General features: G+C 41.4%; 1 protein-coding gene across 2 annotated transcripts in view; it reads left to right on the top strand.

Annotated features, from left to right (window-relative positions):
- Positions 1-8,393, top strand: part of ZNF704 (zinc finger protein 704) — an 87,662-nt gene extending 79,269 nt beyond the window's left edge. For both annotated transcript variants that reach the window (XM_040546150.1, XM_040546149.1), the window contains exons 8-9: positions 5,294-5,388; positions 7,099-8,393. In XM_040546150.1, coding sequence (XP_040402084.1) covers positions 5,294-5,388; positions 7,099-7,210 — 207 coding nt within the window. In that variant the 3' untranslated portion in view covers positions 7,211-8,393. The remainder of the gene's footprint in view (positions 1-5,293; positions 5,389-7,098) is intronic.
- The last annotated feature ends 6,889 nt before the right edge of the window (positions 8,394-15,282 follow it).

Genomic DNA, 15,282 nt, shown 5'->3' with positions numbered 1-15,282 from the left:
TACATGATTTACATGATTGTAGCATTCTTGCCAGTATGTTGAATTCGGGACAGTTACTTTTTTTTGCAACAGTACCTACAAGCAGAGAACTGGATCAAAAGTATATGTTTTTTAAACTATACACTTACAAAAGTGCATTCTGGCAGGTGTACAGCCTGCCACTGTACGCTTCTTTTTGTGCCACTAGGAGATTGCTCATGAAACTAGAGGGAAAACCAGAAAGATGATGGTTGTGCTAAAAGGCTAATTTGAGTCCAGCAGTGGGGCTGTTATCTAAATGAACTCTGAAGATGAAGGATATTTCAAAAACCACTGAAGGAAACACTGAAATGAAGTGTGAAGTCTGATTCTAGTAGGCAACGTATACATAGCCTCTAATGATAGCAGAAAATTCTCTAATTTTGCACAGAAGATGCATTTAATACATATTGCTTTTTACTATTATTACATACTGCAGTTTGACAGCTTTTAAATTTATTGCAAGTTCAACTCCGACCCTTTCTTCAAAAAAGCTAGTGTGCAAGGCCTAATTTTGGAACAGTACTATGGAAATGGAATGCTTGCTTAAACATAACCTTCCAGTAGTCCTAAACACCAGGCAATATAGGTGTGAATACTGTAGGGGGAGTTAAAAACCTTTATGAAAGCTTCAACAGGATTAGGTTTCTGGGGCCTCGCATGGTGAATAACAACAACAAATGTAAATCACTACCTTTAAGTAATGGAAATTCTTCTGTATTACAAATAGAAATAAATATGCATATAATGTATTCTAATTTTTATTGGAAAGCATTTTTCAGTATAAATTATTACTCGCTAATCATAAACCCACTTCATATCATAGCATTTCATTTAATATTGTACTTTATGATTTTTTACAGTGTATTGCATAAGGCACATTGCTCATTTAAGAGCCATATAGTGTTTTTTTCTTCCTGACAGTGAACATTAGGCATGGTGATAACAGATACTATTTCCTTCCCTTTTCTTCACCAAGCGCATCTCCAAAGCTTCTTACTGTCAACCGTTGGCAAATCTTGGAGATTTTCTGCAGAGGTTGTGGTATCCTGCAGGGATGATAAAAAATGAAAGTGGCTGAATCAATTACATTGCACTCTGCCAATGAATATTTATTAAATTCCATCAAGGAACAACTAACAGTGAAAGACATCACGCTGGCAACAATTTGAACACGAGCGCCTTGACAGAGCATGCTATCCATAAAGTTCCTCAAGTATTTAATTTCACAACAATGGGGTTGATACAGAGCAATTACAAATCTGGCTCCTTCTGTGGAGTAGCAGAAATTGGTGCCAGCAGTGTTGGGAATCTAAAAGTGCAATTAGCCACATTGTAAATCAGACACTTAAGAGGACAGGATTAGACATGTATGTGTCGAGTTTACCGGCTCGAGCTACGACGTCGATCTGTGGCTGTAGAGTTGAGAGTGCTCAAAAGAATTCAAGAAATGCAAAATCACTTTCTGAGAATTGTGTGAAGATATCATTGGTTTAAGTACAATTCAAAAATAATCCTAATACAAAAACCTGGGGAAGCAGTGATGATAGCAGAATTATAAACCACTCAGGGAACCACACGAACTGTTTTTATATCTGTATCTAATAACATTTATAAGGCTGTTTGGCAAAAAGAAAAAGGGAGGCAGGGAGAACTTAAGTTCACACATCTGAATATTCTGTCAGCAGTGAGATCATTTAAGAATTAAAGGCTTGCCTGCAGTGGGAAATTATGTATGGTAAGTGAGGGTGTAAATGCACAGTGATACTAAAAAGCTGCATATTAAATGAAAATTGCATTTCGTTTGTTTCAAAGTAAATTACATATTACGTTATAAAAGCAGCGGCCTATCAGATCCCACCCTTGCAATGAGAGTAACCCCTTTAGGAAAGCTGTTAGGGTATAGTGGACTTTCTCTGCCTTACACGAGGCTTATTTGCGAGCAACCTGTGTGACAGAGCCAGCATAACATAAACTCGTGCTCTGAGCACCAGGCATGCAGTTCTGTATGTACCTGGTCCCTGAGGTTAGGTGCATGTCTGCAGCAAGCAAGGGAACCTCAGAGAGTAAGTCCAAGGCATTGCTTTCTCTCTGACCCCTAATAGTTATTCAAGCTATTTTCTAAAATGTCTTAGGGATACCTTTTTGGCCTACGACAAACCACTGAGTAGTAACAAATTAGATACAGATCTACAAAAGCACACGGGTCTAAAAATTTTCTCACGTTATCAGGGAGGTTGGGATGGAGCAATTCTGTTCTGGGCCCCTGAGAGTGCTGTTGAGCCCTTGTTTGACACAGGCTCCTTCCTAAGGCCTGAGTGTCAGCAGTTCAGTCTCAGAGAGAGGTGAAATTTCAAAATATTTTTTTGGGCGGTGATTTTTGACACTTATCGTTGGTGTCTCCCCATTCATTCCCGTGGGCACTGAATTCACATGGCACTGAACACTCCCTGTGTGCTGTCCCAGGAACTTGGGTGCGGTACAAACTGCTTTAAGCCCTCGCTTTTGGGTGGTCTTCAGCAGGAGCACCAAAAGGCCTTTGTGAATGTGAGTGTGCTTATCAGCAATTTCCTAAGCACCTCCGAACAACCCGTACATACAGCTGGACCAGTTGGGATTCATTATGCAACTGCTTTTGGCTTGGGAGAATTGACAGCATCTAACCTTAGACATTTATCTAGAAGTCCTGTAAAAGCATTATGGAACTCTGCTGTGGTCTCTGCTGGGTGATATTGATTCTTACCTCACTGCTCATAAGACCCAAAAAGATTGTGCAGGAGAAGATTTGGGTAATTACAGATATTCTCTGTAACTACAGCTTCCCCTAGGAGCTGTAACTGGAAGCTCCAAGTCTTCCCTCCTAACAAACAATATCATTTCACATTAATTCTCTGTGCAGACAGCACTTCAAACTTGAAAAGCCTCCAAGGACTGAGGTCTCAGGCCCTGCTCTTAACTGGCACTCAGCGCAGTGTACAAGCGAGTGCCGCTAACCGGTATTGTTTGTACCTGCTGCAAAGCATATCGAAACACACTGAAGCCCAACTTTGGTGCAGTTTAGCCTCCGTGCTGCCCTCATCCATAGTAACCACAGTGATGAGACCCTCCTTGGAGAGCTGGGGGAGGCTGTCTGCACGTTGTAATTGCTGCTCGAATCTGTTCTGTGTTTGGAAACAATTGGGATAATGTGCTTGTATCACAGGAGGCCTTCAGAATGCTTCTCTCTTCAACGATAGCCAAGAAATACACTGAGTACCAGTTAGCAGTGATACTTAAAAACCAGTGCCAAAGAACAGAGAAGTGTTACTGCTTTGCCAATACGAAAACAAGGAAATGTTTTCAACGTTTCAATCATTCTCTGATTAAACAAGAGAAGTGATTAATAAAGGATAGAAAGTTAATGTCAATCTGCGTGATTTTACATAAAGCTCGATTTGCCGAAGAAACCCCACACCGATCTTGACGGAGATGACATTTTTCTGTTTAAAGACAACTGCAGAAGTCTAACGTGTAGATTTTGAAAGGCAGCAGGTATCTCAACTGAAAATGCATAGTGCCAACGCAGCACATACTAAGTGAACTAAGATCTGGCTGTCAGATCTCAAGAAGCAGTGGTCTGCTGGGAGTCCACTCAGCCAGCATCACCTCCACACTGGGGCTGGTGCTTTTGGGCATTTTTGGAAGTGAAAATATAAAGTCACTGCTAATGGAGAAAGACTGACAAAAAGGCAAGATAGTCATGAATACTCCATACATAATCATGTGTATTCCAGTTGTGAAGTGGGGCCCTTAAGACCAGGTGTGTTTCAGTTGTGCAAAATGCAAGTCTGTATTTATGAGAAAGGCAATTTGGATAACCCCTAGCTTATGGGGGAGGCAGCATGTAGTAACCAACAGGCAGCACTCAGAAGTGAGGACTGATAGGACAGAAGGACCTAGGGTAGCCTCTGGTTGTATAAAACTTGAGTTACGGTAAGCAGGTGGAGAGAGGAAATCTATTTAATTTTTTGAGATATGAAATACTATATTGGTAATGGCTTAAACCTGTGCAGTGTGAGCTGCACATGCACTTAAATCAGAAATTTCTGTAGGCGCCAGCCAAAAGTGAAATTTGAAAGGGTGTCTGCTCTAATAGATTTTTGCTACTGTGCAATAGCTGTAAAATAGACTAATGCTCAAAGCACATTCAATAACTACTCTCAAATCAGGTCAGTTCTTCCAGACAGATATTACGAGACTTGAGGAGAGCAGGAGCAAAAAGTCGTGGTTATACAAGGAGCTATGACAATATCTGCAATTACTAGATGCAGTAGGCAGCGACTGTGTGCACCTGATGAAGCTTGCTGCATTCTGTACATATCAAAATGGAATTGTTCAAAAGTGCCATTTTTTTCTCATTTTAGATGTAGGTGGTTGGGGCATTCACCCAGGAGCAAAATAAGTCCCTAGCTGTAAATAATCAAGGAATTATTTAAGGCCAGGCTTTATGGCATCTGGCTACTTGAATTATGGCCCCAACTCCCAGGCTCCTGCAGCACGTTTATTTGTGAAGTCTCAGAAGACCAAACTACGCCGTGCACTCAGGAGCATTCATAGAAGAGGAAACCTGCTGGGAAGGTTTACAGTGCAGAATAAAGGAAATAATTCAGTACGGCTTGCTAGCAGCCTGGATCAGACGGGCTGACTTGTGCCCCCATCGAAACCTGGGGGGCTGCATTGTAACTGCCTGCAGCAAAGCCCCTTCTCCAAGGCTGAATCCACAAACAGTGCAAGGTCACAGACAGAACAGCATGCAAAATCCCTTCGTTTCATAAGGGGTTGCTGGTATTCATCTTAGCACAGCCTGGAGTTTGTTTTTCCAGGTATTTTCTCTGCTTACATTGGAGAAAGCTTTAGTAAGAGCCATTCAGAGTTCTTAAAAATGAATGCATGCATTTTCTGTATTTCCCAAAACCTGAAGTGATGGCGATCTGTATTTCAGTTTACTCTGCTGGGATGGCTAGAAGCACAGAAAAATGAAGTGGAGCTAATATGTACCTAATGCAAAATGGACGTGTTTGTACAGAGACCTCCAGCTTATTTGTGTTTCTGTGTTATACACTAACCTTTCCCGGGTGTCTTTGCCGCCACGTATCATTAATTACATTTTCTGGGAATAGTTCTATTTACCTGTGACAAACAGCAGCGGTTTGATTGCCAAAGACTTAAAGGTGTGTTTGTATTGCATTCGTGCCTGTATGCAGTTCATAAGCAGCTTTTTTGTCTGTATTGACAGGTCTCACCAACTCATAATCGTCCTGCAGGGAGTGGAGAGCAGAAACAGTCCCACACAGTTCTTTCATCACCGCCTAGAGTAGCATTTGGCTTGAGGTACGGGACCGTTAGCTCCTGCTGACAGACCAGCAGCTTCACAACTTGGAGGTTATTTAGTAAATAAGATGTCAGTGGCCAGAGAAACAGAAAAACTACAGCACCAACTGTGATTGCAGTTGTCAGGCAGCTTCTCGCTAAAATACTTCAGGATAACCCTTCTAGACCTATTATGCTTTTCATTAGCATCAAAAGTAAGGTTGTGGGGGAAAATGAGTTGTCAAGAAATGAAAAGTGCAGACTGTGAAGCACAACTGCAGGCCTTATGCCAGATGAATCTGGAGTTCAGATGCAGATCTAAATTCTGCTGTAAATCAATGTTTCGCAGACCCACTGTTCCAGTTGAAGCATCCTGAACTTCATTACATGGCTTTGCTTTTTTTCCTGAAAGGCTGGGCTCTCTTGTGTGTTCGTCACCATTCGTTCAGTATGGTATTTGACTCCAGTTAAAAACATGTATAAAAGTATATCTTACAATAAATTAGATAAAGCGGAGCTTTATGCCTTGTCTTCCTAGATGTGAGCTACGTTCACTTCCATTAAAGATGATGTTTGACTGGAGTCTGCTTTAAAAAAAAAAAAAAAAAAAAAGCATTCAAAAAGTTATGTTAAAAATTCAACTGTAATGCTAGATTTCTTCTAGTAAAGAAACGCTTCATCTCTCAGTCCTAGAAGGTGACTGTACCCTAAAAAGAAACCAAAGACTAAAAGGAAGATTTTAAGCTTTTCGATTTCTTCATGACTCTCAGATCATTGCACGTGCTCTGAACCAAACTTGGGATCTTCCCAATTCATGGGTTGTGACCACTAATAAATGTTCAATAATAAAACAATGCGTATGTATGCAAGAGAGTAATCACCAGGCAATTCCCATGTATGCCATGCAGTATTTAATACAGGTATTAAACAATTTTATCTGTAAACTTACTTGGTTTAAGGATGCCAGGGCAGATGGCATTGCTGTAATGAGCACTGGGTCTCTCCTTGTAGCATCGCTCCTCAGGTTTGCTACAAGTTGAATAGGAAAGTTCCATTTTAGCAATTACTTTGATCATTTTCAGAACTTCTGGTGTGAACTCTGAGTATGTTGCAGGATGGAACACATGACAGTCGTTAGAGGCCGGTACCGCCTGCCTGGCTGGCTTTGGGGAGGAAGGAGAAGGAGCACACGTGAACGCCTTGCTGCTGAGGGCAAGGGTTGAAACTTGTTTTTAATCACCTTGGTGTTCTTTGATCTATCAGCCTCAGTAAACCATGCAGCAAGGACTTAAAACCTTCAGAGCTTGTAGCTTTTCTTCTCCTTTGCATAGCTGCTGCCTGCTCGTAGTCAAGGTCTGCCGCTCGGAGCTATGCAAAGTATTTGTACCAAAGAGCGCCCGTGTCTGATGTGACCTGGGCTGTGCTGCAGAGCAGCTGGGGTTATCCCTTACGCCTTGGCACTTCGTGTGGCTAAAGTAACACGTTTCTAGATCAAGCTCAGCCTGTGTATTGCTGGGATCAGGAGCAGGCTCAGCAGCTGCCACAGACTGCAGCCATGTCTCTGCCAGCTTCACCAGTTCCTGGTCACCTCGCAAACACCCCCAAATCTCTGTGAAACGCTGGGGTTCCTCGCCCTTCTGCGCTCCGTTTAGCTCGTTTGTCCTGGTCTGGGGGTGGTAAAGCAAAGCTACAAAAACATCACGTTAACGAGCTTCCCTTTCTCTCCAACAGGAAGCCCAGAGGGGAGGGGAAAAAGTGTCGAAAGGTCTATGGGATGGAGAACAGAGATATGTGGTGTACTGCCTGCCGGTGGAAGAAGGCCTGCCAAAGGTTCATCGACTAACGAGTGAAATTCTGCAGAGGATTTGGGGATGGGGGAGGACAACAGCAGGACCAGATCGCTACAGCTGCACTGTATCACTTCCCGGTTTCCCTCCAGTGATGTGGTGTTGGGTTTTTTTGGTTTTCGTTTTGTTTTGTTTTGATTTTTTTTTTATTTTTTTTTAAAACGAGAGCTTTGTATCTCAAAGTGAAGCACTTGTAGCCAAGGAGAAGCACTAATCAAAACCTGTGTGGAGCAATAGAGCAAAAAATAAATAAAAAGCAAAAACAAGAACATATCACAAAAATCTGTCTTACTAAGTATCGAAACCAGAGCAGCTATTAGTGTTTTTCTGTTAAAAAAAAAAAAAAAAGGAAAAAGTTAATTTTTTGCTAACTCTTTGAGCTACTTGCTCCTTACGATCATTTTTAACCATTTTAGTCTCTTTGCTATGAACATGTGTATTTGCTAAACTGAACAATTTTTCTTTTCCTGAAATGAAGATCTCTTTTTGAAAGCTTTCTAATAAACACTTCAGAGTCCTATAAGCTACAGTTCACTCAGCAAAAGCTGTACTAAGCCTGGAGACTGCTAACTAATTCTCCTGATACGAATAATCATGATTATATTATATTTTTGGAAAGGGGCTATGGGGAGGAGTTGGGATTTTTGTTTGTTTGTTTATAGGAGAAAAACAAAAGCCTGAATTTTCAAGAAGGACAAGCAGTGCTCCTGGAAGATTTTTAAACCAGGCACAGACCAGTGGAGTGGAACAAAGTAATTCAAGTACCAAATTGGATTTCGATCTCTGGAGGAAGAAAAGCAGCGATGGAAAGTCACCAGCAGATACCGTCACCACAGAAGTGGAGGGAAGAAATTCAGTGATGCTCGATTGAAACTCATGAGAATATAATGGGGGTCCAGTAGCTTTTCTTACCGCTCTCCCTCTTCCTAGGGAGGACTGACAGTTGGACCAGCACATCTGTTGCTGCAAAAAAGCCTGTAGCGAACTGGTGAATGCAGCCACTAGGATTACATAAAATACCTATTCAGGGACATGATCCAGCCCAGCAGTTCCGCTCTTGCTTCCTTTTCTCATATTTGAGAGATTGTTGTTGAGGTAATGGTTTGCTCAACGTGTTTTTTTTTTCCACCTATTAAAGTTGCTAAAATTTATTTTGCGCAAAAAAAATGGCAAAGAAAATACCCCCTGTCCACAACATCATCTCAGAAAAAGGAGTACAACAGCAAAGGAGCAACATATTTATGGTAAAAGTCCATTTCTTAACTCATTTCAGTATACACATTAACAAATTTCTGTACTCGCAGTACTTGGATAGAGTTTCTCTGTCCATTAGGAAGTATGCACCTGAATGTGGAAAGCTGTGTTCTGTCTCAACGTATGTGGAATTAATTGACAATTATTTTAATACAAAAATAAAGTGAGGATTTACTAGGATGTGAATGTATACTGTTAAGTAATGCTTGCCTGTTAAACAAAACAAGACACCTTAAAAAAAAAAAAGCAAAACTTTGCCTCTTAATAGAGGTATAGAGGCCCAAAATTTCTGGATTTCTTTTCATACCATTTGAAATGAGACCAGTTTTTTTTTTTAATTTCTTTAAATTGTCTAATCTGCCTCATCCTCCCTGGGATAAGGACTCTGAGTATCTAAACAGCTTTCTAAAATCTGGTCCAAAGTTCATTTGGTACTTTATTGAGCAAGCACTGCTGCTTATGCCTGTGTTAAAGCACAAAATAACGACGCAGCTGTTGAGGATATGTGCTATGAATTCAGCAAAGTGATGCTGAGAAGTAAATATATAATAGGAGCTACTGATGGTTATCGTCTGATTTTTTTTTTAAGCAAGTTAATTGGGCAATCAGCTGCCTAATTTGAACATGCTATTTCTGCAGTTGTTTACAAATTGTGTAATTTACATGCACAAGCAGCAGGATATGCTTGCATGCACACAATTTCTTGATTTTTTTGAGCCCAATTGTGTTCTCTTATTTAAAAAAAAAAAAGAGGAAATAGAAATCTAGTTAGACCCTGAAATATATACATGTATGTATGTGTGTATGTATGTGTATATATATGCACCTATATATATACATATATATATATGCATATCTGGGATCAACAGGGATGAGAAAGATTGTTTTCTTTATAAATCTAAAACCAGACGGTTAATGTCACTGGGTATACATAGCCACTGTTTTATCATCTTTTTTCCTCAGCAAAATGTGGCTCGTGGGGTTTCTTTGTATGTTGTATTTTTTCAATGTCTGTAGTAAAATGCCTCGTAGTAATTCATAGTCTCAAATTTCGTCTTCAAACACTGAACTTGCTGTTTCTGTATTTACTGTGGTAGTACTTACAAAATCTGGGCCTTTTCAAAGATACTCCTGCCAATTTTCCCCCTATTCTTACAGCCCTGCAAGACTAATTATAAAATGTTTCATAGTTAATTAGACTATTGTAAGACTTAACAGTATTTGCTTATATATTTGTTGTTCCCTTCCTTTTGTGTTTTGCCTTTTTGCTTTGGAGGATTTTGTAAAAATAATGTGTTAGATTGTATGTTGGTTCCGTAATGTCAAGGCATCACGAGCACCTTTCCTGAGGGCACTTTACGAATTATTGTAGTAAGATTATTCTTTATAGATTTCTGCACAGAAGATTGGTTTTCGTGCCAGACCAGAGCGCCCTCTGGTACAGATTTGCTATGGATTACGTAGAGGCACAAGAGCTGCAAACCATCCATCGTGATAGAAAGTTTGTGTTAACAAGCAGAGGACAGGAAATACTCAATCCAGCATAAATTTTGCCAGGACAAAATTAAATTTTCAGTATTTTTACACAAACTTTAATCAGCAGAGTTTATATTAAATCAGTTCTGCACCTTTTGGCTGTGGCATTTTGGTTAACGTGTCTCGCTCATGGCCTGAGCTAGGGAGATGGCACAGCCCTCTTGAGCTGCTTCAGGCTTCAGACTCGGGTTGCTTCAGGGCACCCAGGCACCCAGCTGACTGCGCTCCGGCATCCGCGAAGATCCCCTTCGCCTTCTTAACACAGCCAGCAAGACCAGAAACATCAGCAAAGCCTTTCTCTGTCTTGGCATCGCAGAGCACGCTCCGAAATAACTTCTTCCATTTTTTAGTATATTGCTTCGGTGTTGTTTCACGCGGTATTGTTGTCCTGCTAATGCCTGGTTCATGTCACAGTTCTGCACAGTCCTTCCAGAAAGAGTTTGATCTCTTTGTTTCCCAAGAAGGGGCTAGCTTGAATGCTTTGCTTGTTTAGCGCCATCAGGGCACACCACTTCCCCTATTTTCTAATTATTTGCAGTTTATAGGTCATTCTTTCTGACCTCCCAAAGACGGGAGGAACGGCCAGAGCTCGTTATGCAGTGTCTGTGTGGTGCAGGTGGTTGGACACGTGCGCGTTGATGGCAAGAGCCAGAACCTCCCTCTGAGATACACAAGTGGGAGGATTAATTCTGCTAGTTTTAGCCGCTTGCTGCCAGTGATGCTGGTTACAGAGACTGTCGGCATCAGTAGCAGAGTGGCTGTCAACAGCGTAACTCCCAAATACTTTTCTTCAGGATTTCTCTTCCTAGAACAAAGCTGTTTCTCATGTCCCCATTTATTCTACCCCTAAACAAACAAAAGCATCTGGAAAAGGAGATGTTCGAAGAAATGCAGTTTTAAAACGTGATTGTGTTCCTATAGGAAATAGCAGCTGTTGGACATTCCGAGCTCCGATCATCTTACTCATAAAAATTTGTTTCCACCCCAATGTGCCTGATTCTCTAGTGCCTTGCACAAGTGTAAAAGGATACACTGGATGCAAAGTGAGCAAAAACTCTTCCACAAAGCGACGTGCAGGTTTGCACTTGTCAGCAGTGCCCGTCATCCCTTAGCAGGTACCCATCGTCGTGTGAGCCAGAGCTGCCGGGCCTGCTTGTGTGACCGCGCTGAGCAGAAAGCCTTCCCGCTGGGTTACCTTACCCACATCGTTAGCATGGCATGAACACCGGCTTTCTGATGATACGTGGTTTCCTCGCAGCCCTTCTCCATCACCTACTTTCCTCGTTCCTTCTCCCCTTCGCTGTGTAAGGTAACAAAGAGGTAGGAACACATCGGAAGGCAAAGCTTTAGCAACAAGTTCTTGCAGAACCTGTGTTTAAGAACGGGTTCTGGCTCCATGTCATGGTCCAACGTGTACTTCCTTGTCGCTGCATTTGGCTTTTTTCATTCATCCTGACCCAGTAAGACAGTCTGAGTGGTTTTCTGTGTCTTGCTGTGAGCTGGGACCCAGTAAGATGGTCTGAATGGTTTTCTGGGACCAGGTAGAGTGGCCCTGCCCAGACCGCAGGACAGGCAGACCCATCTGAAAGTGTGGCACACAAAGTCATTTCTTTCATCCTCTCTCTGTCATATGTTGAGAAACCATCTCGGGAAGAAGGCAAGACATAAAAAGCTTGCTGGCCATGTGTAGAGATACAGCAGGTTGCAAGAGAGGCTTGTTTCTGTCGGTATAAATTTCAGTCATCTGTAGGGAGATGGTGTGCTGCTCCTTTTCTTCAACTACTTTGATCAGGAAGTGTTTGTGGAGTCTCATCTTTGTCGTCTATTGACACGTTATCAATCTTCCTGTAGGTGGTAGCACTGGAACTGGGACCTGGCAGAGTGCTGGATCTAACCTGCATCTGTCAGGGTTTTGCTGGTGGAAAATGGGGCTGCTGCAAAGCAGCGTAGTGGAGTTGTTGTTCCAGTGTGAGTAGGAGACTTTTATGACACCTTTAGCAACATAATTAAGAGAGTAAGTCATTAGCAGAAACTAATCAAGCTGACGGTTTGAATGCATTCTGTGTCTGCTAGATGGAAGCAGCCCTTGGCTGCGTCTGCTTGACCTTGAAAAACTTCCTCAGGGCTGCCAGTGTGCCGCGGGAGCTGATAGTGCCCTCTTGAAGGCTTTTCTCCATCTTGGACTACAGTGCTTCCGCGTAGACAGCGATCTCGCTTCTGTCCAAACGCAAGATACAAAGGATCTTCAGCTTGCAACTTCCTGAGTTTGTAGCTCGATATGAAAAGCACTACCTGTCTGCTTTCGGCTTCACGCAGGCCATTTTGCGTAACAATCCCAAAAGACCCTGAAAACAGGGTCTGTTTCTGATGGCACCATGAAAAATAAACTACTTGTTGCTCCTGTTCTTGCTTATACTAACAGCAAGAATCCATTTGAAATGTAAGGGAATGGATAAATTCAGTAACGAGCTAGTGTTTTGCTTTTTTAACACATCTTAATGCCAAGATTCTTTTTTCCTTCAGTGTTTGAATGTAAACGTGAGATATCTGCAATACCCTCGATAGAAATTAATTTAGCAACACAGACACTATTTCAGCTTTTCTGTTACTTTGGACTGTACAAAATATTAGACTAACGGGGCAGGGTTTCGATATTAAATTAAACTTCTTGATGTAGTTCCTTGCCAAGGAGGGATGCTGACATGTTTGAATGTGTTTGCCGTCTTTGCCAAACGGGAAGGCCAGGTTTTCTTACTTGCATTTGAAACCAGTCCTCTTCGAAAATGTATGATTGACCTCCCAGTCTTTATCTTACCGTGTTATGCCCTCCAGCCATTAGCATGTAATGTGTAATGTTCAGATAAACAGACGTTACTAAAATGTTTATACAAAATGCCTTGGGAAGACTAACAAAACAAAAAAAAAAGATAAGGTTAATGCAGATTTCCTCAGGGAGCATAGGAGGGTTGTCAAGGCAAGGTGTAGTTTTATTTGAATGGAAGATGGGTAAGAATTTAATTTCTTTTTTTTCTATTCTAGGCAAAATCTGAAGAGCAATATGTCACTACTTGAATTATTAATATATTATTAATGCTTGGAAGGAAGCATTAATTGGTGAATGTGATCTCACTCAGCACTATAGCTTATGAAGGTCCAAACACAAACCAGACATTTTAGCTGATACAAAAATACAGAAAGTGAGTTTGAACCATATCCTAAATGTACTATAAATCTATACATTTGTATAAATCTTTTCAAAATCTGCTGTAAATATAAAGGGTTCTTGTTCATGTAGCTGCTTGGTCAAAGCATACTTTGTCTGTAATGGAATTACTTACCAAATCACTTCAGCAAGCAAAAAAATCGTACACTAGCATGATATCCCAGAGGTACTGAGTGCTCCACTGTGCATAGTGCTAATTTCTACATGAAATTAAAAGAAACAATGCCACCACCAAACTCTTCATATCTGCAAAGGCATCAGCTTCAGTCACCCCAAGGTCTTACCGAACCATGTTAACCAGTATTTTAAAAGAATACATATGCAAGTTCTCAATGTTTTCCTTATTTATACAGGATTATTTTTTTGTCTGTAATAATTTTTCCTATCAAATCTTTTTCTGTTGTCCCGGGCCTTCTTTCTGCAAATTCTTAAATATACTGAAGTGAATAAAAATGCACACCAAAATCTTCAGTATTGGGACCTAAACGTGTGAATCCCACTCGACGTCAGGACTTTGGGTGTCGCTACTTACCTGTAGGAGCTGTGGCACTGACGCCAGGCGATGTCTCGTGGCAGGGCTGCCCGTGATCCCCAGGGCAGGGCTGGGCTGGCTGCGCAGACAGGGGCTGCCCGGTCCCAAACGCAAGCTCAGCACCACCGAGGCGCTCAAGGAAGCCTTTAGCCTCCTGCGCTCGCTTTGGCGAGGGGATGTGCTGCTCCCTCTTCCTAAAGCCAGGCTTGTGGTTTTCTGAAATCAGGCCGCGGAAGGAGCTGATGTTCATACGGCTTTGAGCAAAATATGCACTTTGTAAGACAATCTTTTTCTGATTTTACGCGATTCGTACTGTGCGTGTAGGAGATGAGATGAATTTAGAGGACTCTTGGATTTTATTTTTTTGCATTGTAAAGGGAACGCGAGAAAGAAGAAACATTTAATTGAGCATTTTAACACGTGAAAGCATTTCTTAGTTATGTAGAGGTGTCTATTTGCCATCAAGCTCAACGGGACTTATTTGAGCACATCAGAAAAAAATGCATGAGAAGCAGAAATGTGTGTCGTCCCACCTGTATCCCCTGTGCGCTCAGCACTCCTCCGGGGAGCTGGAGGCACAGAGTTCTGAGTATGCAAGAAAATAAGTAATTTTACCTAAAAACTTGAGGATATCGTGCTTTTAAGCCACAGATGATGCTGTCTTGGTGTGTTTTTTTTAGTGTTAAAAGAGTATCAGTACTGTTACTGAAGAGAAAATAGATGGTAGCCTTATTAGCAAGGTGCAATACTTACAAAGGGCTAAATTACGGAAACAAGCGGTGTGCGTATGTACAGCGCTGCAAAATGTGCACTCTTTAAAAATGGGCTTTTATAGCACTGGGATCTTATTACCTCTCTGAAGTGATAACGTTGGTATAATTTTATATCCATTCATTGTAAGTTACAAAACAGAATTTGGGATTTCATAAGAACCAAAAGGAAGAGAGGGAAAACTGTAAATTACATAGAATAGCGGTGTGTTGTCTTACATGGCGGAAGTAACCTAAAGCACCTTTACAAAGCTATACCCATTTTGGATTAGTGACAAAAAAACATTGCCTTTGGTTACAGAAATTGTTTAGTCTGAAACTGCCAGTGATGTTAGGAAAATGCCTACTTCTGGGTAAATTTTGCTTTGTCTCTTGCATTTTATTACTGGGCTTCATCTGTTTGTATTCTAATTGTGAAGACATTCCTAAATTAGCAATACTTGGCTTGAAATCAGACTCTTTTGAAAAGAACTTTTTAAAGGAGGAGATTTCTTCCTTCGTTGTACTGCACGGTCTGAATGATCTACTCCCTCTTAAGCGGAGAGCTCGTCAAAAAGTGGATATGTACAAAAAGATTGCTCTGGGGGCTGAACAAGCAACCGGAGGGCTGCTCTCCTGTTCGGAGAGAACAACTTCTCTCCATCTGCACTGTGAGGTCCCTAGAACAGAGGTTTTCCAGGCTGGTGGCTTGCTAACTTAGACTTTTGCTGTTAAATAATGACTTACATGCCATTTTTCCATCACTCTTGCTGT

This window comes from Cygnus olor, chromosome 2 (assembly GCF_009769625.2).
Source record: "Cygnus olor isolate bCygOlo1 chromosome 2, bCygOlo1.pri.v2, whole genome shotgun sequence".
In the NCBI taxonomy this organism is placed as follows: domain Eukaryota; kingdom Metazoa; phylum Chordata; class Aves; order Anseriformes; family Anatidae; genus Cygnus; species Cygnus olor.
The sequence above is the reverse complement of the archived record's forward strand: the minus strand, read 5'-3'. Positions and strand labels throughout refer to the sequence as shown.